We start from the raw sequence: 18795 nt of genomic DNA, 5'->3' as shown, positions 1-18795 counted from the left end.
ATCATTTCTTTAAGTGCGCACGGATACAAAGGGCAGGGATGTTGGGCCTCTTCAAGGCTTTGTTCCCCTGACAGAGCTTTTCTCAGAGTGTGTGGGTGGCTCACCATGTGAGGATGCGTTAGAGGCAATAGCATAGGCAGCGCTGCAACATTATCTGTGAATGTGCACACTTCTGTAGTGGCCTCGCAGTGCGTGCATGTGTGTGTCTACAATTCTCAATTACGTAGATGTGCAGCAGTGCCTTTTTTCATTTTTTCAAAAAGGCACAACTTGAGAGAGCCTGGCAGCTTGCGTGGGTGAAGGAGTGCACATGTACGGTATGCATGTGCTAAACTACTTTATTCATATCCAGTCAGCATTTGTGTTTTTTTTTTTTACACCTATGATGCTCCGTTCTCAGGACACATAAACAAACAAGAGCAGGTGAACCCTCCTCCTCCTGCTGCTGAAGTTAGAGTGATACTTTTAGAGCGCCGATGTGTGCGGCAATACCAAACAAAGTACCTGACAAAGTTTGACAATAGCTGGCCCCGTTTTCTCTTTCTCCTCATACTTCTCCACTTTGGATTGCAGGCGCTTGTAGTCCTGCAGAGCCTGCTCCCGGCGTTTCACCGCCATGTTGAGGCTCGGGAAGACGCTGCTGTACCTGAAACGACACCCACAGATAGACACATGAAGCAATACTCGTAGTAAAACAGTTCTCAGACTGTGATGGGAAAAAAGAAAAGATAGCTGAACTTACTGAAAACAGTGAAAGTGTACTGCATCATAAAAGCCGCTGTGATTTAATAAAATGGCTCTACTCAACATCTTATTGTAGAGGTGCTCTCCATCCCCCAGAGGACGGCTCAGCATTAAGCTTCCTCTCATCTATTATCTAATTACTATAGTTCAGGGTGGCTTGAAACAATTCATTTTGTGACAATTATCATATTTCAAATGAAAATGCATTCTTGCAACAAGAATCCTGGTCTTGTGCACTAAAAATAGGGAAACATTCATCTGTAACTTAGCAACAGGAGTCTGAGCTTCATCCTGGGACTTGTTGCACTGGTTTTGTGGCTGCTTTAAATGGGAGACGGGAATACTGTACACAAATATATTATCACGTATGATAATATTTTATGCAAAAATTAAAACTTAAAACATTTTGTTTGCATTGTCTTTACTTTAGAAGGTATAACTTAACCAGATTTAAGTGCAGTCTTAAACAACAACAAAGTGGAAAATGATTTAAAATTAGGGCAAAAAAATCTGAGCAATAAACAAAAACCAGAGAAAACAGTTTTCCAAAGCAGGCCTGGAGGATTACTCTTACGTGCTGATTACACATGAGTCAGAAGTAAAAACAGTCGTAATGAAAAATTTAGATAAACCTATTCTGAATGAGTCATTTAAAGCGCTTCATCAGCTGTGTAGGCACACTACTACAGTCGCTTTTTTAACGTCAGCCATTAGGTGTAGCGTTATTAGCTGCAAAATGTGTGGGCTCCATGATTTACGTTGCTCTCCATGCCAACCCTTGCCCTACTATGTGCGGCAGATCAGGGAACCACTGAGACCGTGCATACGGATTGTGAAATCCTAGATTAGAGCTCTGTCTGGTGCTGCGCCTTAACGTAGGCTGCCTGGTTAAAAGGGGGAAGGCGCTGAGGATCTCTTCCAGACAAGCAGGGATTGTTTCCGACAGGAAGTGAAGCAAGGAGTGGTCTAGTAGTGTTTGAGTGACATCACGCAGCCCAGCCCAGCCCCACAGCCCACGCTCTACCGCTATTTATAAAATCCCACTTTGGCCCAGTTTATGGCAGGGGTGGAAGCCGATCCTCGAGTCTACTATCTGCTCCAGCGTACACATACTTCAAGTGCCAGGGGATTATGTAACTGGCCTCAAGGCACGAGTGCTTTCCAACGTAGTTCTTGTGGTTGATGACAACGCAGCAGCACACTAACTTCTCCATGACACGAAGGCTAATAGAATATCCCCCCAGCGCAGCTCACCTGGTGTCCTTTCTTCTGCCAAACATAAACAGGCTGAGGCTTGCAGCCTAGGAAGGGACAGTGCTGCTGTCAGCACTCAGAAACTTCACATCACCACTGCCCAAGTCACCATAAATGAGAAAAAAATTTAATTATAAGCGGACAATTCCTCTTCTTCCTATCCCAGATGCTAATGAAAAAGTGTTTACAGAGACCAGGGTGTTCAACCCGGGGGTCTAGAGCCAAAAATGGTTCTTTATGGGTGTGTCTCAATAAATTAGGGCATCAATTCACCTCAGTAAGTCAATTCAAAAAGTGATATGCTGAAGAATGCTGACTTGACAACTGTCCAGCAGATAGCGATTAATGTGGTAGACAAGCAGGGTAGGACACAAAAAGTCTCTGCTAAAGAAGAGGACCATTCACAAAGGGCTGTATTGAGGTGCAATAAAGAAAAGTTGAGTGGACGGAAACAATGCAGCAGAAAAACAGAGATAAACGCCGGCTGGAGAAGATTGTGAAGCAAAAAAACAGAAATAAAACAAAGAAACTCTTGGCAAAGAAACCCATATGTAATGAATCAGCACTTTATAAACTGAATTACAAAAACCTTTTAGGAAGTATAATTGTTTTGTCACGATTGAGGAAATGTTTATTCAAAAGCAATTTTTTTTTTTTTAAAGGTTTTGTTGGCTCTAGTGGCCTTTATTTGAAAGTAGTTTGACAGGAAACTGGGTAATCAGAGAGGGGGAAGACATGCGGCAAACGTCGCCAGGCCGGGAATCGAACCTACGACCACCGCTACAAGGACTAAGGCCTCAACGTGGGTCATGCTTTGCCCCTGCGCCACCACACCACCCCATTCAAAAGCAATTTTAATTTTCTTTTGGTAAAGTCTTTTGTGGTAATATTTTTTGTATAACCATCAAAAATTATGCTTTTTAACTGTAAAACAAGCTAATTTGATATGTAGCATTTCCCTCGATGTCCCTGTCTTGGCTGAGCAGCTACTGGTCAACCAGTAGCCTTGCATTCTTTCTCAATGGCTCTCGGGCTGGATGCTGCACAGAGGCCAAGGGCACGCCACGATGCATGTGACAGGTCAGGCTGTGGTGAACAGGCTGAATGGAAATAGCTTATAGACCAGAGTTGTGTTTATGAGCAGCTGCCAATCCACAGGCAGGCCAGTCTGAAGCGTCAGCCAAGCCCAAGTCTGGTCTAGACTCCCTCAGTCTGGAAGGCCGAGTGTCCCTGTTGACTTTCACCATCACATAACTCGACTCTACTAACGTAGAGAAGACACAGAAATCAGCTGAAAATATAAAATAGCTGCTTTCTATGTCTGTCACTGGGCAGAAAATGATATAACAATGTTGAGAGCAATAAACCATGGGGAGGTGTCCACAGCCTTCACAATCCAAATAGGTTGACTTCGTTCTCGCTCCTATAATTTAGTTGCTTGTTTCATTGATATATTTTATTTTTAGAAAGAAAAACCTTTGCAAAAAGAGAACAAAGACTTTTGCACTAGAAATGTCCATATTCATGAAAAATGCATAGTTTGCTGTTTAATTAACAAAAATAAAGGCTACAATAAAAAGGACTCCTTGAAACATTATTGTCCATTTGTTGAGGAAATTATAATATTGTGAAAGTGTTTGCCCCCTTAAATAATTCTCATGTTTTTTTTACATATTTACATTTTTTAAATCACCATCAAACAAAATATTGGATAAAGATTACCTAAATACAAAATTCAGAATTTTCAATTAAAAACTTCTTTATTTAAGGGAAAAAAGCTATCCAAGCCAACCTTGCTCTCTGGAAAAAGGTAAATCAAGAATGAAATCTGATTAAACTACATTTTTTAGAAAGCTGAGCTCGGCTTCATAGGATAAACTCTGCCCTGGTTGTTACCTGGCATGCATACATTTAAATATAATCTTCCTGAAAGATTTCAAAAAGCATCACATCATCTGGAAAAATGTTATAAAGCTCTTTCTGAGATTTAAGGATGCCAGAATGTGAGAGCCGTAGTCCGCAACTGGAGAAAACATTTAAGAAAGAAGAAATCTGTAAAGCACAACACTTTTTCACAAAACAGTAATTACACAGCGCAAAGTGCTTTACATTATAGAGATTCAATTTCCATCAAGAACTATCTAATCAAATCAATCCAAACATGTGGACAGATTTTAAGTCATTACATACATACAAATTTTATCCCAGCTACTATGCAATACTCAAATTTAGTTTATAATACCAACAGGGAAAAAAGTTTTTTCATCTGAGGACAGTTGGCCGATTTCATTGAGTCACTGACATCGAGCCGTGAAACAATCTCTCATAGTGTGCAAGCATGAGGCGACAGTGGAAAGGAACCCTTTTAGGACAACTTCAGCTGTGGTGGCTCTTTTAATGGCTTCCTTTAAAAGAACAACAGAGCTAACAGATAAGATCTGAAACCAGTGCTAACCCCCTGCTAACCCCCTGCACCACCACAGCACGCCCCACGTTTGGAGGCCTTAGTCCTCGACGCAGATGTCGCGGGTTCAACTCCCGGTCCCGACGACCTTTACCACATGTCTTCCCCCCTCTCCTCACCCTCCTTCCTGTCTGCCTACTGTAGAAAAAAATACGAGCCACTAGCGCCGCAAAAACTCTTCGGAGAAAAAAATGGAAAAAAAAAAAAAAAGATCTGAAACCAGTAGCGAAATCTGTTAGATTTCTAGAACAGATCTTCACATCTATTTCTATAAGCTATAGATCTAGAAATATTGAATTAAAGATATAAAGGCTAAAGTGGAGAATCAAAAGCACCATAAGTGGTTCCAGACTCACATAATCCAAAGCACTGCATTTAGAGAAAAAATATCTGCATTGCTTATTCTCACATTTTGTTCACTTGAACTTAGAAAACTCACAAAAAGCGTTGTTCAGTGACGTTCTTCATAAATAAGGAAATTATAAAATTTACAGTCATAAAAATTCAACAAGTCCAGCCAGAATTGAATCTCTGCCTCTCAGCCGTCACGCAAGGGCCTTGAAGTCCCTTTGGATCTAGCCCTTAGACCTGCATCAGGAGCGCTCTTCCTCTGATAGAGACGGGTGGTGCAGGGTTTTTTTTGTTTTTTTTGTTCAGTCCACGCTCAACCCAGGTCAAAGGTCTCAAAACAGGCCTGACTTCTGTCTCGCCCAAAACAACAACAGAACAAAAAGGCTACGTTAGGGAGCCCTAGATAACACAAATGCCTCCATGCCCACGCACTCCCTTCCCCCCCCACATAAACACAGTGATGTCACTTAGTGACCCTACTGAGCGGATGAAACTCACAAGCAGCTCCGAAGGAAAGAAGAGAGAGGCTGATGGTGGAGGAGGGCTGTTTTTAAATTTGTTTTCTGTGCACTTCACCAGACTAAAGGATAAAGGATGGATGCCAAAAGCTTAAATAGCAGTTACAGAAGGACAATGTTGAGTAAACTAACACACACACACACACCCACAACTAAGTGAGAGTCTTCCATTAATTTTACAATCGTCCTTTCAGAATTTTACCAGTTGTATTTAGAATGCCACAAGATCACAAGCAAGAATATTTAGAGACAAGTAAACAAAAAAATTAACAAAGCACTAATGGAATCCTAATGGAAGCTTTAACGCACAACAAGGTTCGTGTCTTAGCTTCTTCTATGGACAACACCATTATAAATTAATGAGTAGAAATGCTGTCTTTTAGGGAGGCTAAAAATTAAAATGAGGAGGTCAGCTCAGCTTGGCACTGAAACTAAAACTTGCTTCCACTGCTCTATTTTAGAATCATGTTAAAGCACAAGTTCCTCAGCACCCCCACCCTCGAAAATCTGGGCTGCTGTCTGTGTGCTTATGTGTGAGAGAGTGTGTGCTGTCCTGAGACAGTTCTCCTCCTCGACCAATCCACGGCTCTGGGCCCAGGAAGCTGGGCCTGTGCCATATTCTGAGCCTACCCACACGTCCGCCTGCCGCCCACCAGGAAGAGGAAATTAGAACCATTCCATCCTGTCATTGCTCCGCCGCCGGAGCACATGAGGGAGAGAGGGATAAACGCACACTGACACCGACCTAACCCTGTCATGTTTTCACAGCGTGTTCACTTCATATAGGTGAACCCCTCCCCCACTCTCAAAATGACAGCTTTATGGGGGGAGAAAGGTCAACAAAAAAACTGATGTAGAAAGATTCTGCTTTTGTCCTCTTAGCACATGTTTAATATCAGGGGAGGAGCAAACAGGAGGAAGCGATTCCTTAACTAGCAGGCCGGAAGTTGGGTGTGATAGCCCAGCCACTCCTTTCAGCAACTTTGCTTTGCATTTGTGTGTGCACATGTGTGAAAGTAAGCAGAGGGAGTTTTATGAGATGGAATAGCACTCACGGCATGTCAAATGGGGGCGAATATTAGGAATGGGAACCAAATAAACTTTCTTCCAGACACATTCTGACCACAGCAGCTCTGCTCATTTTTACAATCTGTGTAGTTAGACTGAAGACCTTCCTGTGATGTTGCATAACAGCATTACTTTCAATCCTGGAAGAATAGGGTCCAGACACTAAAAATGTTTATGGCGCTCATCTTAAATGACCCACAGTGGTGAATACGTTATGAGAAATAAGCCACAAAATGAAACCCGACCTCCCTTTTTTAATAACATCTTGTAAAACAATCATTTTGTTCAGCCACTCAAACCAAATGTTACACAAATTCTCTTTTTGGTCCTGAACTAGAAAATGAAAACCTGAAAGCACTTACACAAGAAAAAACACAATAGAAAAATTAAGAGTAACCCTTACTTTTTCAGAGGGTCTATGACGGTCTTCTGAATCTGGTTAACCTGGAATAAAAAGGACACTATTAGGATTAAACACGCTAAGCATAAAACATAATTCATTGTCAATTTGCATTATATCAGAAGATATTTTTTATGTAAAAACTCCAGACTCGCATTTCCAAAGTTATCTGTGTTTTTCTAACTCATTTTAAAGGTGTGAGTATAAAAAATGTATACAGTAGATGAATGGATAGTCTAAAAGCTGGTAAACAGATGGATGATTGAAAAATGGATTTGTGAGTGGGAACTTGATGGATAATATGATGGATGGGAAAATTGATGAATGGAGGGGGTACTCCGTCCATCAATGGAGCACCCCCATTGATGAATGGGGGATGAATGGGTCATCTATCCATTAATGGATGGGTAGATGATGTGCAAACGCTATGAAAGCATGAATGAATGAATGAATGGTCAAAAAGATGAAAATAAATGAATCCCAGAAAGCCATCTTTTTCTATACCCTATGCTTCCCTATATCTATCCAGATCTAGAAAATACTTAAACTAAATTCCTGACTTTTTAGGCCGCATAAGAACCCTGAACCAGCTTCTACATCTTTTTTCTAATTAGTGGCAAAGTAACAATACAACACAAACACCAATAATTATGTGTAGCTCAAAATGAGCAAACAGAAAAAAAGGGAAAAAGGGGAGGAGGGCTGGCAAAGAAACTTTCATGACGTTGACTCTTTTTATTGTACGCAAGCCCCGAGGAGAAATCCCTGAATATTCATCGAGTCTGCGATACAAAAGGATGGAACTGTCAGGGGACGGACATGAAAGCAAAGCCCAACTGATTTGAAATCCTGTGCAGGGTGGGCTGCCTTACAAGATGAAAGTTCTTAACAAACAAACATTTTAACAATAACAGTTTATATTTTCAAGCATTCTCCTTCTGGTTGTCAGAACCGACAGGGGAGAGAAGGAGAGGTTGGGGGTGTTAAATGGAAGTAAACGAATAACACATTATGAGGCCTCCAAGCTAAAAACCCAAGTCTCATCAACAGAAGTTGGTGCGCAATTAATGAAGTTTTAGCGTCATTTACATTGCAGACATAAAACAACTACAAGAAAAGCCAGCATAAAGGCGCAGCGCCAGCAAGACAATCAACTGAAATGATGAGCATGAGAGTGAAAAGGGGTTTAAAGGGAGAAATACGGAACGACAGCTGCATGAGAACAATGAGCTGCTACAGTAATCATATGTTCACTTTCTATTGGCAGGACAGTCAATCACACAGCAGCAAGGAAGCAAGATCAGAGCTGCGCTTTGTGAAAGTGCCCTGACCATCTCTGAGAAAACACAACACTCACTGCTTCACACAGGCACATTTCCAACTACAAAATGGTTGATGGTGGTTTGAGGGAAAACAGAGAACCAATAACAAATAAGTACATGGGAATTCACATTTTCTTTGTTTTACATATTCACATCCCCAGCTCCATCCCCTCCCCTCCTCGACTTGAGCTACGCTGCTGCTTTTAAGGTGAGAACACGCAGTGAGGAGGGAGAATAACAGCAACAGATTTGCTTAAGCATGCTGATGCCCTCTACCCTCTGCCCCTTCCCACAGTGATGGGGGGAGGGTGGGGAGCAGAGCAATTCCTTGGAGGCCCCACAAAGCCTGAGGCCTGATGCTCAAGCAGCAGTCTCCATCAGTGAGTCACGGGGCAGAGGCCATCCCGGCACACAGGCCTCCCAAAAATACACACAGATCGCTGAGGAAATCAATATCCCTCCAAACGGAGCATCCTCCACCGCGCTGCCGCCATCTACGCCGGGGCTCGGCTTTGGTAGCAGTGCGCCGCCGGGGCTGAGCGCCCTCCTCAGCCCCAGAAATAAACACACAGACCTGGGCCACTGCTGCCTTCATTATCGCTGCACGTTTTATCTGCTGGCTTTCTCACTCGCGAGCCCTGCGGCGCAACATCTCGTCTCAACGCGGAGAAGAGCAAAGGGTGGATTGCTTTTGTGTCTGTTTTGCTTGAGCAACAAGGTTTGCCGTTTGTGCCGTCAGAACCAACCGCCAGCTTGAAGGGAGAAGTCAGAGTGGTGTTCTGCAGAGCGGCGCTGGATTATAAACACCTTGCAAACCTAGAGGTGATGCACACTCTTGGACTGACCAGAAAGTTCTCACAATCACTATTTTGCCTTTAGCTCAGTTCGAGACAATATTTAAAAGGATAGACGAGCAGTTCGGGTCCAAATCTGGAACAGAACCCTAATAGATTTTCACTTGTTGAGACTCAAAGAGCAAAAAAGACAATAATACAACTGTGTCATCTACGTAATGTCCTGATGCTGAAAATGCTTTTCACTGTGTGTTTTAATAACATGGAAAAAAATTACGTGAGCATCAGTTTGCAGTTTGTATTTTCAAATTAACGGTAGAAGAAATGCACAAAAAAATGACACTTCTCCTTATTTTAGTTGAAAAATAAAATAATAAGCTTTGTGTTTTGAACACGGTCCAAGCAGGGCTCTCTACCAAGTCGAGTGCTGGGACATTCGCACCCCAGATCACAAACCACACTGTCCAACCTACATTTTATTTTGTCTAGTCACTCAAAATGGCTCCAGTAAAATTTGATGAAGTGTGACTATGGGCTGTCTGAAAGACTGGTATGGTAAAGCTGAAGCAGCAAGGTTGGGGACAAAAGTGACAGCCTCAGGATAATAGCCTCTTGCTTGTGGCCAAGCTTAATTTCTACAAGTTTTATATTCAGTGGGCGAAAGAAAAAATAAAATAAAATAAAACAAATTCCACTGCAACACTGAAGACACTTTCTATTTATTTGGACCCAGAAAAATAACAACAAAAAAAATTCTGACATTTTAACAAAAATATTGGATTATATAAAAAGTTAAATCACATTACTTAACTTTGTGATGCAATTCCTGGCTACGACAGTAGACTTAAAAAAGTCTAGTAGACTTTTCAGTCTACCTGAAACGTTTCAGTAGACTTAAAAAAAGCTTTTTAAAATTTACCTTTAAGGCCCATGTGAAATTATTAACTTAAATAACAATTTATTTAACTTACCTGTCTTAAAAAAAATAAATACAACTCTGTCAACAAATAACAGACGAAAGATGGTACTGTTAAACATAACAAGAGCAATGTTGTACAACAAATAACTAAAAGGCAGCTTCGTTGGCTGGTTCACACAGAGGAGTCAATGTGTACTGATAAATCCCTTCCTGCAATGTCGTTGTTGCTCTACATCTGTTAGAATTATCAAAATATAACAACACCTTGATGCCTCAGTCAGAACCACAACCTAGTTCATGTAAAAATCCAGACAGCACTTTTGATATTAAACAGGTTTGGTTTAGATCAGTGACCTCAAGCAAAAAGATGCTTTTAAATGTTCAAAGAGCCAAACGGAGGTGATGGAGAGCTTGCTAATATTAATTTAATATTTCCTTCTTTTTTTTTAACTTTTAACTTACAAATCAGTTTTATCCTAAGTTTGATCTAAACCTACCAATTAACAGTGTGGTTTTACTCTTTTGATGACGCATTACTTTTTAACTCTTAGTTGTGTCTAATCCCTGCTGCACAGCAAATGGTTGCAGAAGAGTTTTTTGTAGCACCTTGCTTAAAGTGCTACAAAAAGGAAGTTGATATTTGTAAGGCATTTTTAACCAATACTATTTAATACACACATTTTTAAGACTTTTAATGTCAAGAGCAAACTCTAGAAAAGTGTCTGCTGTGTTGTACTAATTTGTTTCCCTCTAATATGTTATCATTGGTTTGATTTTCCAGAAGCAAAACGGAAAAGGAAAAACACCAAAAATATACCATGCCCTCAAAAGCAAATATATACATTTCCAGGTGACATATGTGATTCTTGTAATATTACGTGATGGTTTCTAGCAAAAGTTATATTATCCACTATTTGCAAAGATAATTATTTTCTCCATGTGGTTTACCATTGCAGTATGAAATCATTCTGGCTGACAGTAAAATATGGAAGCAAAAGGAAATATTTTAAGATAACAAATGTGAAAAGCCCTGAACACCTTCTGGCTGGGCAATGAGTCAAGAAACAAAGCTTTAAAAAAAAAAAAAGTACATACCTTTCCATGATCTCCCCTTCTCTGCCCTGTATTGTTTGCTGTTTAAGTGTCTACCCTTCAGAGAGAACTGCCTTAAGGATGCACACATGCACTGCTACAATGATTCACATTATAAGTACCTGTGGCAATGATTATAATCACAAACTGGAGAACGCCGGGCAAATATACAGAAAAGGTCAATGGAAATAAAACTGTGGAAGGGCAACCAAGACTACTCTATGCAGTGGAAAGTTATCTATCAATCTCAGATTAGCTGTGAGGAAACTATGGAAAACGGTGAGAACACACATTAAAAATCTGCAAATTCTGTAAATATAGGGTTATACATTTTTATTAAGATTATGGCTCACAGCTAATGAAAACTCAAAATTCAGTTTCTCAGAAAACTTGAATATTACACAAGACCTATAAAATGTTTAAAAACACAGATATTGTGGTATAAACTGCACATTTGATGTTCGCAAACAGCGATGGTCAACAAAGTCACTTCTCTTGACCCTTTGGGGTTTAATATTTGCTTCAAAGAAAATAATATGATGGGACCCTGGAAGAGACTATTGTTGTATAAGTTATTAGCCTGTAACCAAAGCTATTCAAGCCTAAAAACACCAACTCAACGCACAACGTGTTGCAACAAGCACAGACGTCCTCAAGGTTGATGTCAGAGTTCATAGTCCGCATTTCTAAAGAAGTATTTAATTTTTTTGAAGAATTTCCATGAATGATCATTGGTTCCAAAAACACTTGAAGCTGAATGGGTATGATAGCTCTGTGCATCCATAATAGATTAAAAACAAATATCTTTGTTGGTGATCTCCAATGTCTATTCAACAATTTAGTAGTAAAAAGGGGGTTTTCAATTGAAAATGTTGCTTATTTTGCCAACAATTTTTGATGAAAATGCAATCAATTAATTATAGACCCTGTAATTAACTCACTCATCATTTTAATCGAGTCCCACTACTATTTTTAATTGACGATATATAAATATGAAGAAGATATGAAGTAACATATAGGCAGTGAATAACTCCTATGAGTTTTGTAGCAGGTTTTCTTCCCTAGACAAAGCCCCACTATTGTTGTTGAGTTATTTTGGACACCAGTGAGTCAGAAACATCAGTCTCTCAGCTGATAACCAGCACCTTGAGCTTTTAAAGCACAATACAATAGATACTTTTCAAAAAAACACAAAAGGAGGAAACCCAGAGAAATAGGTTTTAGCCCACAGGCTACACAATATAGATAAATATAAAAACATCCAAATTTAACAGAATGCTGTCCAGTTTTCGCTTATGCATGCCTAACAATAATACTAAACCTGATAAAACTGTCATTTTAATAGGATAGATAGAATGCCAAGGCAAAGCCGACAAAGACTGTAAAACAGTGAAATTTAGTAGGAATAAATCTCACCTTTTCCTGGTTAAATGCATCCATCCTTTTCATGGCTGTGTCTAAAGCAGTCATGGAGTCGAGGAAGGCCTGGTCCTGCTCACACAGTGGGTTGCTCAGCAGATCTGCAGAGATCTTCACTGCTGCTTTAGACATGGCTGACAGCCATACATACACAAGACAGAGAACACTGTTAAAACATTGCCAAATAACTGTGTCAAAAAGGCTTTAAGCGCTTTTTTCAGTGTATGAATCCTGTATGTGGGAGGGTATCTAAAGGCTTCAGTGAAAGCAAAAGGAAGATGGCAACAATGCTGCCCCCCATTGTAAAAAAAATAATAAAAAAAATCAGAGGTTGGCAGGGATGCCTGCTGTTTTGAATATTCACCAGTTCACCAAGAATCTTTGCCATGTTTCTTCACAGCAAAATTTACTGTTAATCTGCACACATGGCACTTTGTTAAGACACAGGGCACATTTCAGATTAGGGCTTCTTTTAGGGTTTTTCTCTTTTCTACCAAAAGAGGCTCACTCCAGGGCTAAAAACCAGGACTGTTTAGTCAGTTCTTTGCTGGTTACATAAAAATAACCAGTTTGATTTTCCAAAGCCAAAGAACCAGCATGGAGCCAGATTACCACATCACTAAAAATGTCTCTTGGACTAAATGTTTCATCCTCCCACTGTCATATTTTCAGTTTTTGGAGAAAATCAAAGTGCAGGGAGACAGTTTAACAAAAACAAATCCCATTTCATTATATCTGCAAACAGGTGTCCTAATATCTCCATTTTAATTTATTAGGACAGATTTTTACAACATGCAGTGTGTCAATTAATTATTAATCCCAATGTCTGATTTAAGCGATAAAGCTGGATGTTTTGATAACTTCTGGTGATAATGAAAGACCAGTAGCACTTAAGAACTGATACTGAAATTGTTGTGCATGGGTTTGGTGGAAAATATCTGTGATATCAGCGATGCGATGCATTAGCCTACATGATGGGTGTTATCAAAATAGTGGGGAGATAAAGTGATGGCAGTTATCCACTGCTAATTCAACTTTTTCATAAACTTAACTTTGTGTTGTATTTTTTTTTATCCTAAATTAGACAGATTAATAGTGAAACAAGGAGTTAAACATGGCATTTGTAATGTTTTCATTGGTTGATTGTCTCCATGAGGCCATTTACTGCTGCTGAGAAAAGCGTTTTTTTCCCTCTGGCTCGGAAATAGAGAAGATAATACAAATAAATGCTAAAACTGGTTTGGTGACTGTTTGGTGCTGTTATGATAAATGTGCACAGGGGTTACAAGGTGAAAAGAAGACCTGCACTGAAACTAGCTTTATGCTTGTTGCATTTTCCCCTGGAGACAATTATAATAACTACTGTCCCATTTGTGAATAATTCACTGATAACACCAACTAATCATTCACTGGGTAGTTTAATTGAGATTATAGAAGAGTCAATTCAAAAGGTGGCCTGAGGAGAACTTGGGTAAATTATTAGTATTTTTTAATATATAAAATGTCAGAATGGAGAAAAATGAAACAGCTCACACAGGGTGCTTGATGTAAACATTTTTTTGTTAAAACTTAGTCATATCCACTCAGCTGTCTCTGCCCTGTGATTTTCCATTCTAGCTGGGTGGCCAGGTCTCCATTTTGGCAATCCTCCATGTTTATTTACCCATCTCTGTACTGAGTCACTTGCTCCATGGGCAGACTCAGACGCAACCGCCTAGGACTGCAGTTGGCAATGGTAGTCAGAGTTCACAGAGGTTGCTTCGTGTGACAAGAACTACTGGCTGCAGACCAGGTCAGCAGAGTTTGAGTCTGTCCATGGAAAATTAAGTAGGGGCCTCAGACCTGCACCATAACCGGGTTGCCAGACTGCAGGCAGGGATTCATTGGAATAAAAAGGGTGTTTACAAAAAGACTCATGCCAGATCAAACTCTGCCAGATTACTATCACAAACTTCAATGTAATTTACTGGAGTTACAAGGCCATGCAAGAAGAGCATTAATCAGAGCAACTATTGAAGTCTGAGACAATGTGACAAAATGTGAACATGTGAATGGTAGGAGTACTTCTGAAACTCAATTTACCATTGCCACTTTACTAATCCTTTGTAATTTCAAAATGTAACCCTAACATTTCCCCTGATCATATATGTGTGATCAGACTATCGCTACCTTTGACTACAGCAAAGATGGCTAACATAACCAACAGTCATCTGTTTATTACAGCACTGACATTCAGGGCAGGTCTGGTTCTTTGCTGGGTTAACAGTTGGTGGAGATGGGACCTGAGCAGCACATGGAATCCATTAACAATAATGAGGCCCTGACAGCTATGACACTTTGATGATGCAAACATCCATATTCCAGAGCACAAAGGAGAGGAAATGAAGGAGGTTCTTGCTCCTCTATCCGTTCCTGCTCCACCGCCCCCACAACCGACTTCTTACCACAGGCCATTTCTACTGCTACTTCACAAACACACAAATCCAAAACCAACAAAAAAAGCAAATACATGTTGAGTAAACATGGTTGCTGTTGCAGACAAGTGCAAAAACAAATGATTGCAAAGACGATATACAAATCAAAGCCATAACTGAGCAGTGCACTAAATGTAAGATGAAATACAATGGCAACAAGATTGTAGAAGAGCTTGAAAAGGAGGATTTACACGGAAGCGCCTTTTGTTTTATTTGTCACGTTGTTAACACACCACAGAGAAAAAATAAAAGAAAAAAAAATAACCACTTGAATGTTAGGATCCTGGTAAAACCTGCTAAGTAACATCCAGTACGTTGGCTAACAAGTGGATGGATCTGAATGGAAAATCTAATGATAAGACAAGTATTTTACAAGAACACACCTAAATCAGCCTCTGTGCTTTTCTTCATGTCTTTGTGAAGCTTCTTTGTCTGATCCTCAAGCCTGTTGGACAAGAAGGAGAACGTTCATCAGATAACTCCTCATCTAGTTATCTGATGCAATAAAAAATTATGGTATATCTGGGACCAAGTGTGCAGAAAAAAAAATCTATGTACAAAATAAGTTATTTTTCACTTGTTCATGTATAAATCAAAACAGATGAAACATAGAAAATGAAACTAATTTAAAACAAAATATAGTTCAAGAAAAAAATTAAACATTTCATTGCCTCCGCATAAAATCTGTTGGCTAATTACCAGTACAGGGAATCTTTTTAGCACTGTAAAGTACATTTCTGCTCTAAAACATTAACATCTTCAATCATTCCACTCCACATATTACACTGATGCTGTTAAAAAAGGCAATTACCAGACTACTGAGTATGAAAACACATGCCATTCATTACATCAATTAAGGCAAAAAGGGGGTTTAGGATCTCCCAAGAGACAGCTATCATATCACTTCTCTTGATTTGACAAAAAATGCAATGATGTAAGGGCTCACTCCCATCAGTCCTTCCATCTTTTTATAGGACTATATCATAAAAATGAAAAACACCATAAGTGCTACTTTAAAACTTTGGATTTCTGGTGTTAGAACTTGAGAAAAATACAAAAACTTTGAGAAATTGGATCTCGAAAATGGAGGAAATCATTTTAGAGCTTCAAATATCCAGCAGCTGACAGATAATTCCATAGAATGGCAAATCAACACATTAACAGGTGCTTAATATAATCATAAATGATTAAAAGAATACTTATAAAATCATTACAATTTGTTAATTATTTATTTAAGACGTTTACTTATTTTCAGTGTTATGTGAAGGTATTTGACTGATTATAGCTTTCTTCTATATTTGCTTTGTTGTCACACTTAAGTGCTTTCAGATCATTAAACAAGTTTTCATATCAGAGAAAAATAACCTTAGTAAACAAACAATGAATTAAATTACAAATTTAAAAAAGCAAATGACTCTAGCCCTGTGTGAAAATTTAACTGGAATTAACCACCTGTTGAGAACATCTGAATGTACAACCAAGCAGCATTAAAACAAGAAACCATGGGTAATTTTTCCAAGCAGCTAATATTTTACATGTATTTTGAGTTCTACTTGCTAGAAGAAAATGGCTACTGACTTTGCAATAAACATTAAGAAATACTGCTTTCTTCATATATCTGTTTAAATGCAACAACTTTAAGCACCTAACTCTATTGAATGCAAAGAAGAAAAACAGAAAAATCTTATCAAATAAAACTTATTTATTCTTTAAACTGGAAACAGAGCAACAGGAGGTCAGAAATGCAAAAGGCACATTTTGACTATGAATTCTTGAAGTTAATGTCACAGAATCATTATTCTATACCCCAATAGCGTTTGCACTCTGACGTCAAATTCAAATCACTTCCAACTAAAAGAAATTTTGTACTACTACTTTTGCTCCACTTAAAATGTGTAAATAATCCACAATCCTGGTGAGTTGTGATCACTTTAATCTGCATTTCAGAACATAAACGCTAAAAAATATTCTTACTTTAAAAGTCTGAAAATGCCTTACTGAGAGTGTTACCTTCTTTTTTACGCATTTACCCTGAAAGCAAAAGTCCTTGGCTCCTTTAATTAAAGCTTTTCACTAAGGTTGTCAGATTGTATCTTTATATTTGAATGTAACCTCTGTAACCTGTCTGTGTGATATTCAGAATGGATCGGATGGATTTAAATGCTGTCTGCAAATATAAATACAGGATATTGCTAATGAAAATTAGCAGGGAATATGATCTGCAGTTAGAAAAAACCAGGAGATTAAATGCTGTGGACATTCAATTCTGATCTGTGCAGGATCAAAGTTAAACATAATTAGCACCATCCCATCACAAGGCTTCACTTTAGTTAAGAGTCCATAAAGTCCTGCCTTCCTTTTAAGGTCATTTTGGGGATGTATTTCTTTTGGTCGGGTTCCTACAGTGGAAATATGGCCAAGAGAAAAACTAGCACAGAAATCTACGAAAGTTCCTGAAAGATTCCTCCAATGGAAAAGGATCAAAATATGAGGCCAGGGAATTCAAGTTGAAGTTACATGATGATGGGTAAAGCCATTTTGTTGTGTAAAGAAGCCAGAAATGCTTAAGACCAGTGTCCATACACTCACAATTTTGTCTTCTACTACCACCTCCTCCATTACAATGTCTCCACAATACTACTGTCCTCTCTACTTGGTGACAGTGAGCGAGCCTTTCTGGATGACTACCAGGTGAAAGCCTTGACTCTCTTTCCAGAAGGTGCTAATGGGGTGACCTACTGGTAACGCTGCTACTCTTTGCACCAATGCGCCCATGGTAGGCCTGTGCAGGCTCAATCTTTATGAAACTGCACTTATTAAAAGACCGGAATCACACAAACACATTTTTTAAAAACCTTTTTTAGCACAAATGCCCTGGGTGGCGTCTGATGATTCCAGAACATTTGGAAATGCATGTCAGATTTATTTTAAGCCATCGTCATGGATCCTGATCTATTGCTCTGTTGAAGATTGGATGGTTACTGACATCATTTGTTAGTCAGTCAGTGGGTGGAGTTAAACTATCACTCAACATAGCTTGGGACAGAGGAATATTATCTTTGGAGCCCCTTATGATGAGCAAGGGCCTTTAGTTTAAAGCCTTGCTGTCAATATTTCCTGAAATAAAGTACAACCTGCTGCTGCATCAGACTAGATGTGATTTATACATTCATATATGAATGTATAAATCACATCACATCCGTATGTCAGGCTGTAAACAAAAACAAGACATTTTAGATTTAAAAGACTAAATTAAAGGTCAAAATCAAGTTCAAAACCTATTGTTAAAGTGTTATACTACAGTTTATCTAATTTATTTTATATGTGCCTACATATGTTCTCAACAAGCTGTTTGCTGATTTTTCTGTTATCAGCAAATCATTATAAAATTTATATTTCCATCAAACTTATAGTATAACATTACTAAAAATATCATAACACAAATACCAATACCAATAAAATATACTTATCAAAAAATATAATATAATTATTAAAAAAGCTAAAAAATGTTATCTGATAACCATTCCAAAAGTTGCACAAGGCAGGCATGGCTTGCCAAAATGCAGATAAGATAAAAGTGTTTTGCTTGTAGTCCATGGATGTACTGTGTTGATATGGATCTCTAGGGTGGAGAACCTAAATGTCTGCACATGCCCGCTGCTCTGACTCATCTATAAGGTTTATTGGTACCACACCTTCCTGATAAAGGGCCCTCCTACTCAACAAAACCTGAGTGGAAAGCTGTGCTCCCACTCATTTTTCAGGGCCCTCGGGGAGTTTCTGCTTGCAGTGATCTTGAGATTTTAAGTGCTATATATTTCTGTCTCTTTAGTTTCATAAACACACTGAAATAGTGACTACTAACAAATTAACTAATTTTAAAACTATGTAAAATTATCAAAGAGACCTTTGTACATCATCATGTATACAACACAAAACCAGTCAAATTTGAACAATGCTCTTGAAATGCTTACAA

The 18795-nt window shown here is 39.0% G+C and overlaps 1 protein-coding gene across 1 annotated transcript in view; it reads right to left on the bottom strand.

Moving 5' to 3' along the window:
- The window catches only part of bin3 (bridging integrator 3), a 34527-nt gene that overhangs the window by 6211 nt on the left and 9521 nt on the right, over positions 1-18795 (bottom strand). Inside the window, exons 4-7 of the mRNA XM_005808491.2 lie at positions 15203-15264; positions 12343-12479; positions 6803-6843; positions 505-646 (exon numbers count right to left, since the gene is read on the bottom strand). Coding sequence (XP_005808548.1) covers positions 505-646; positions 6803-6843; positions 12343-12479; positions 15203-15264 — 382 coding nt within the window. The remainder of the gene's footprint in view (positions 1-504; positions 647-6802; positions 6844-12342; positions 12480-15202; positions 15265-18795) is intronic.

This window comes from Xiphophorus maculatus, chromosome 12, assembly GCF_002775205.1.
Source record: "Xiphophorus maculatus strain JP 163 A chromosome 12, X_maculatus-5.0-male, whole genome shotgun sequence".
Lineage (NCBI taxonomy): Eukaryota > Metazoa > Chordata > Actinopteri > Cyprinodontiformes > Poeciliidae > Xiphophorus > Xiphophorus maculatus.
This window is presented reverse-complemented; position numbering and strand designations above follow the sequence as displayed.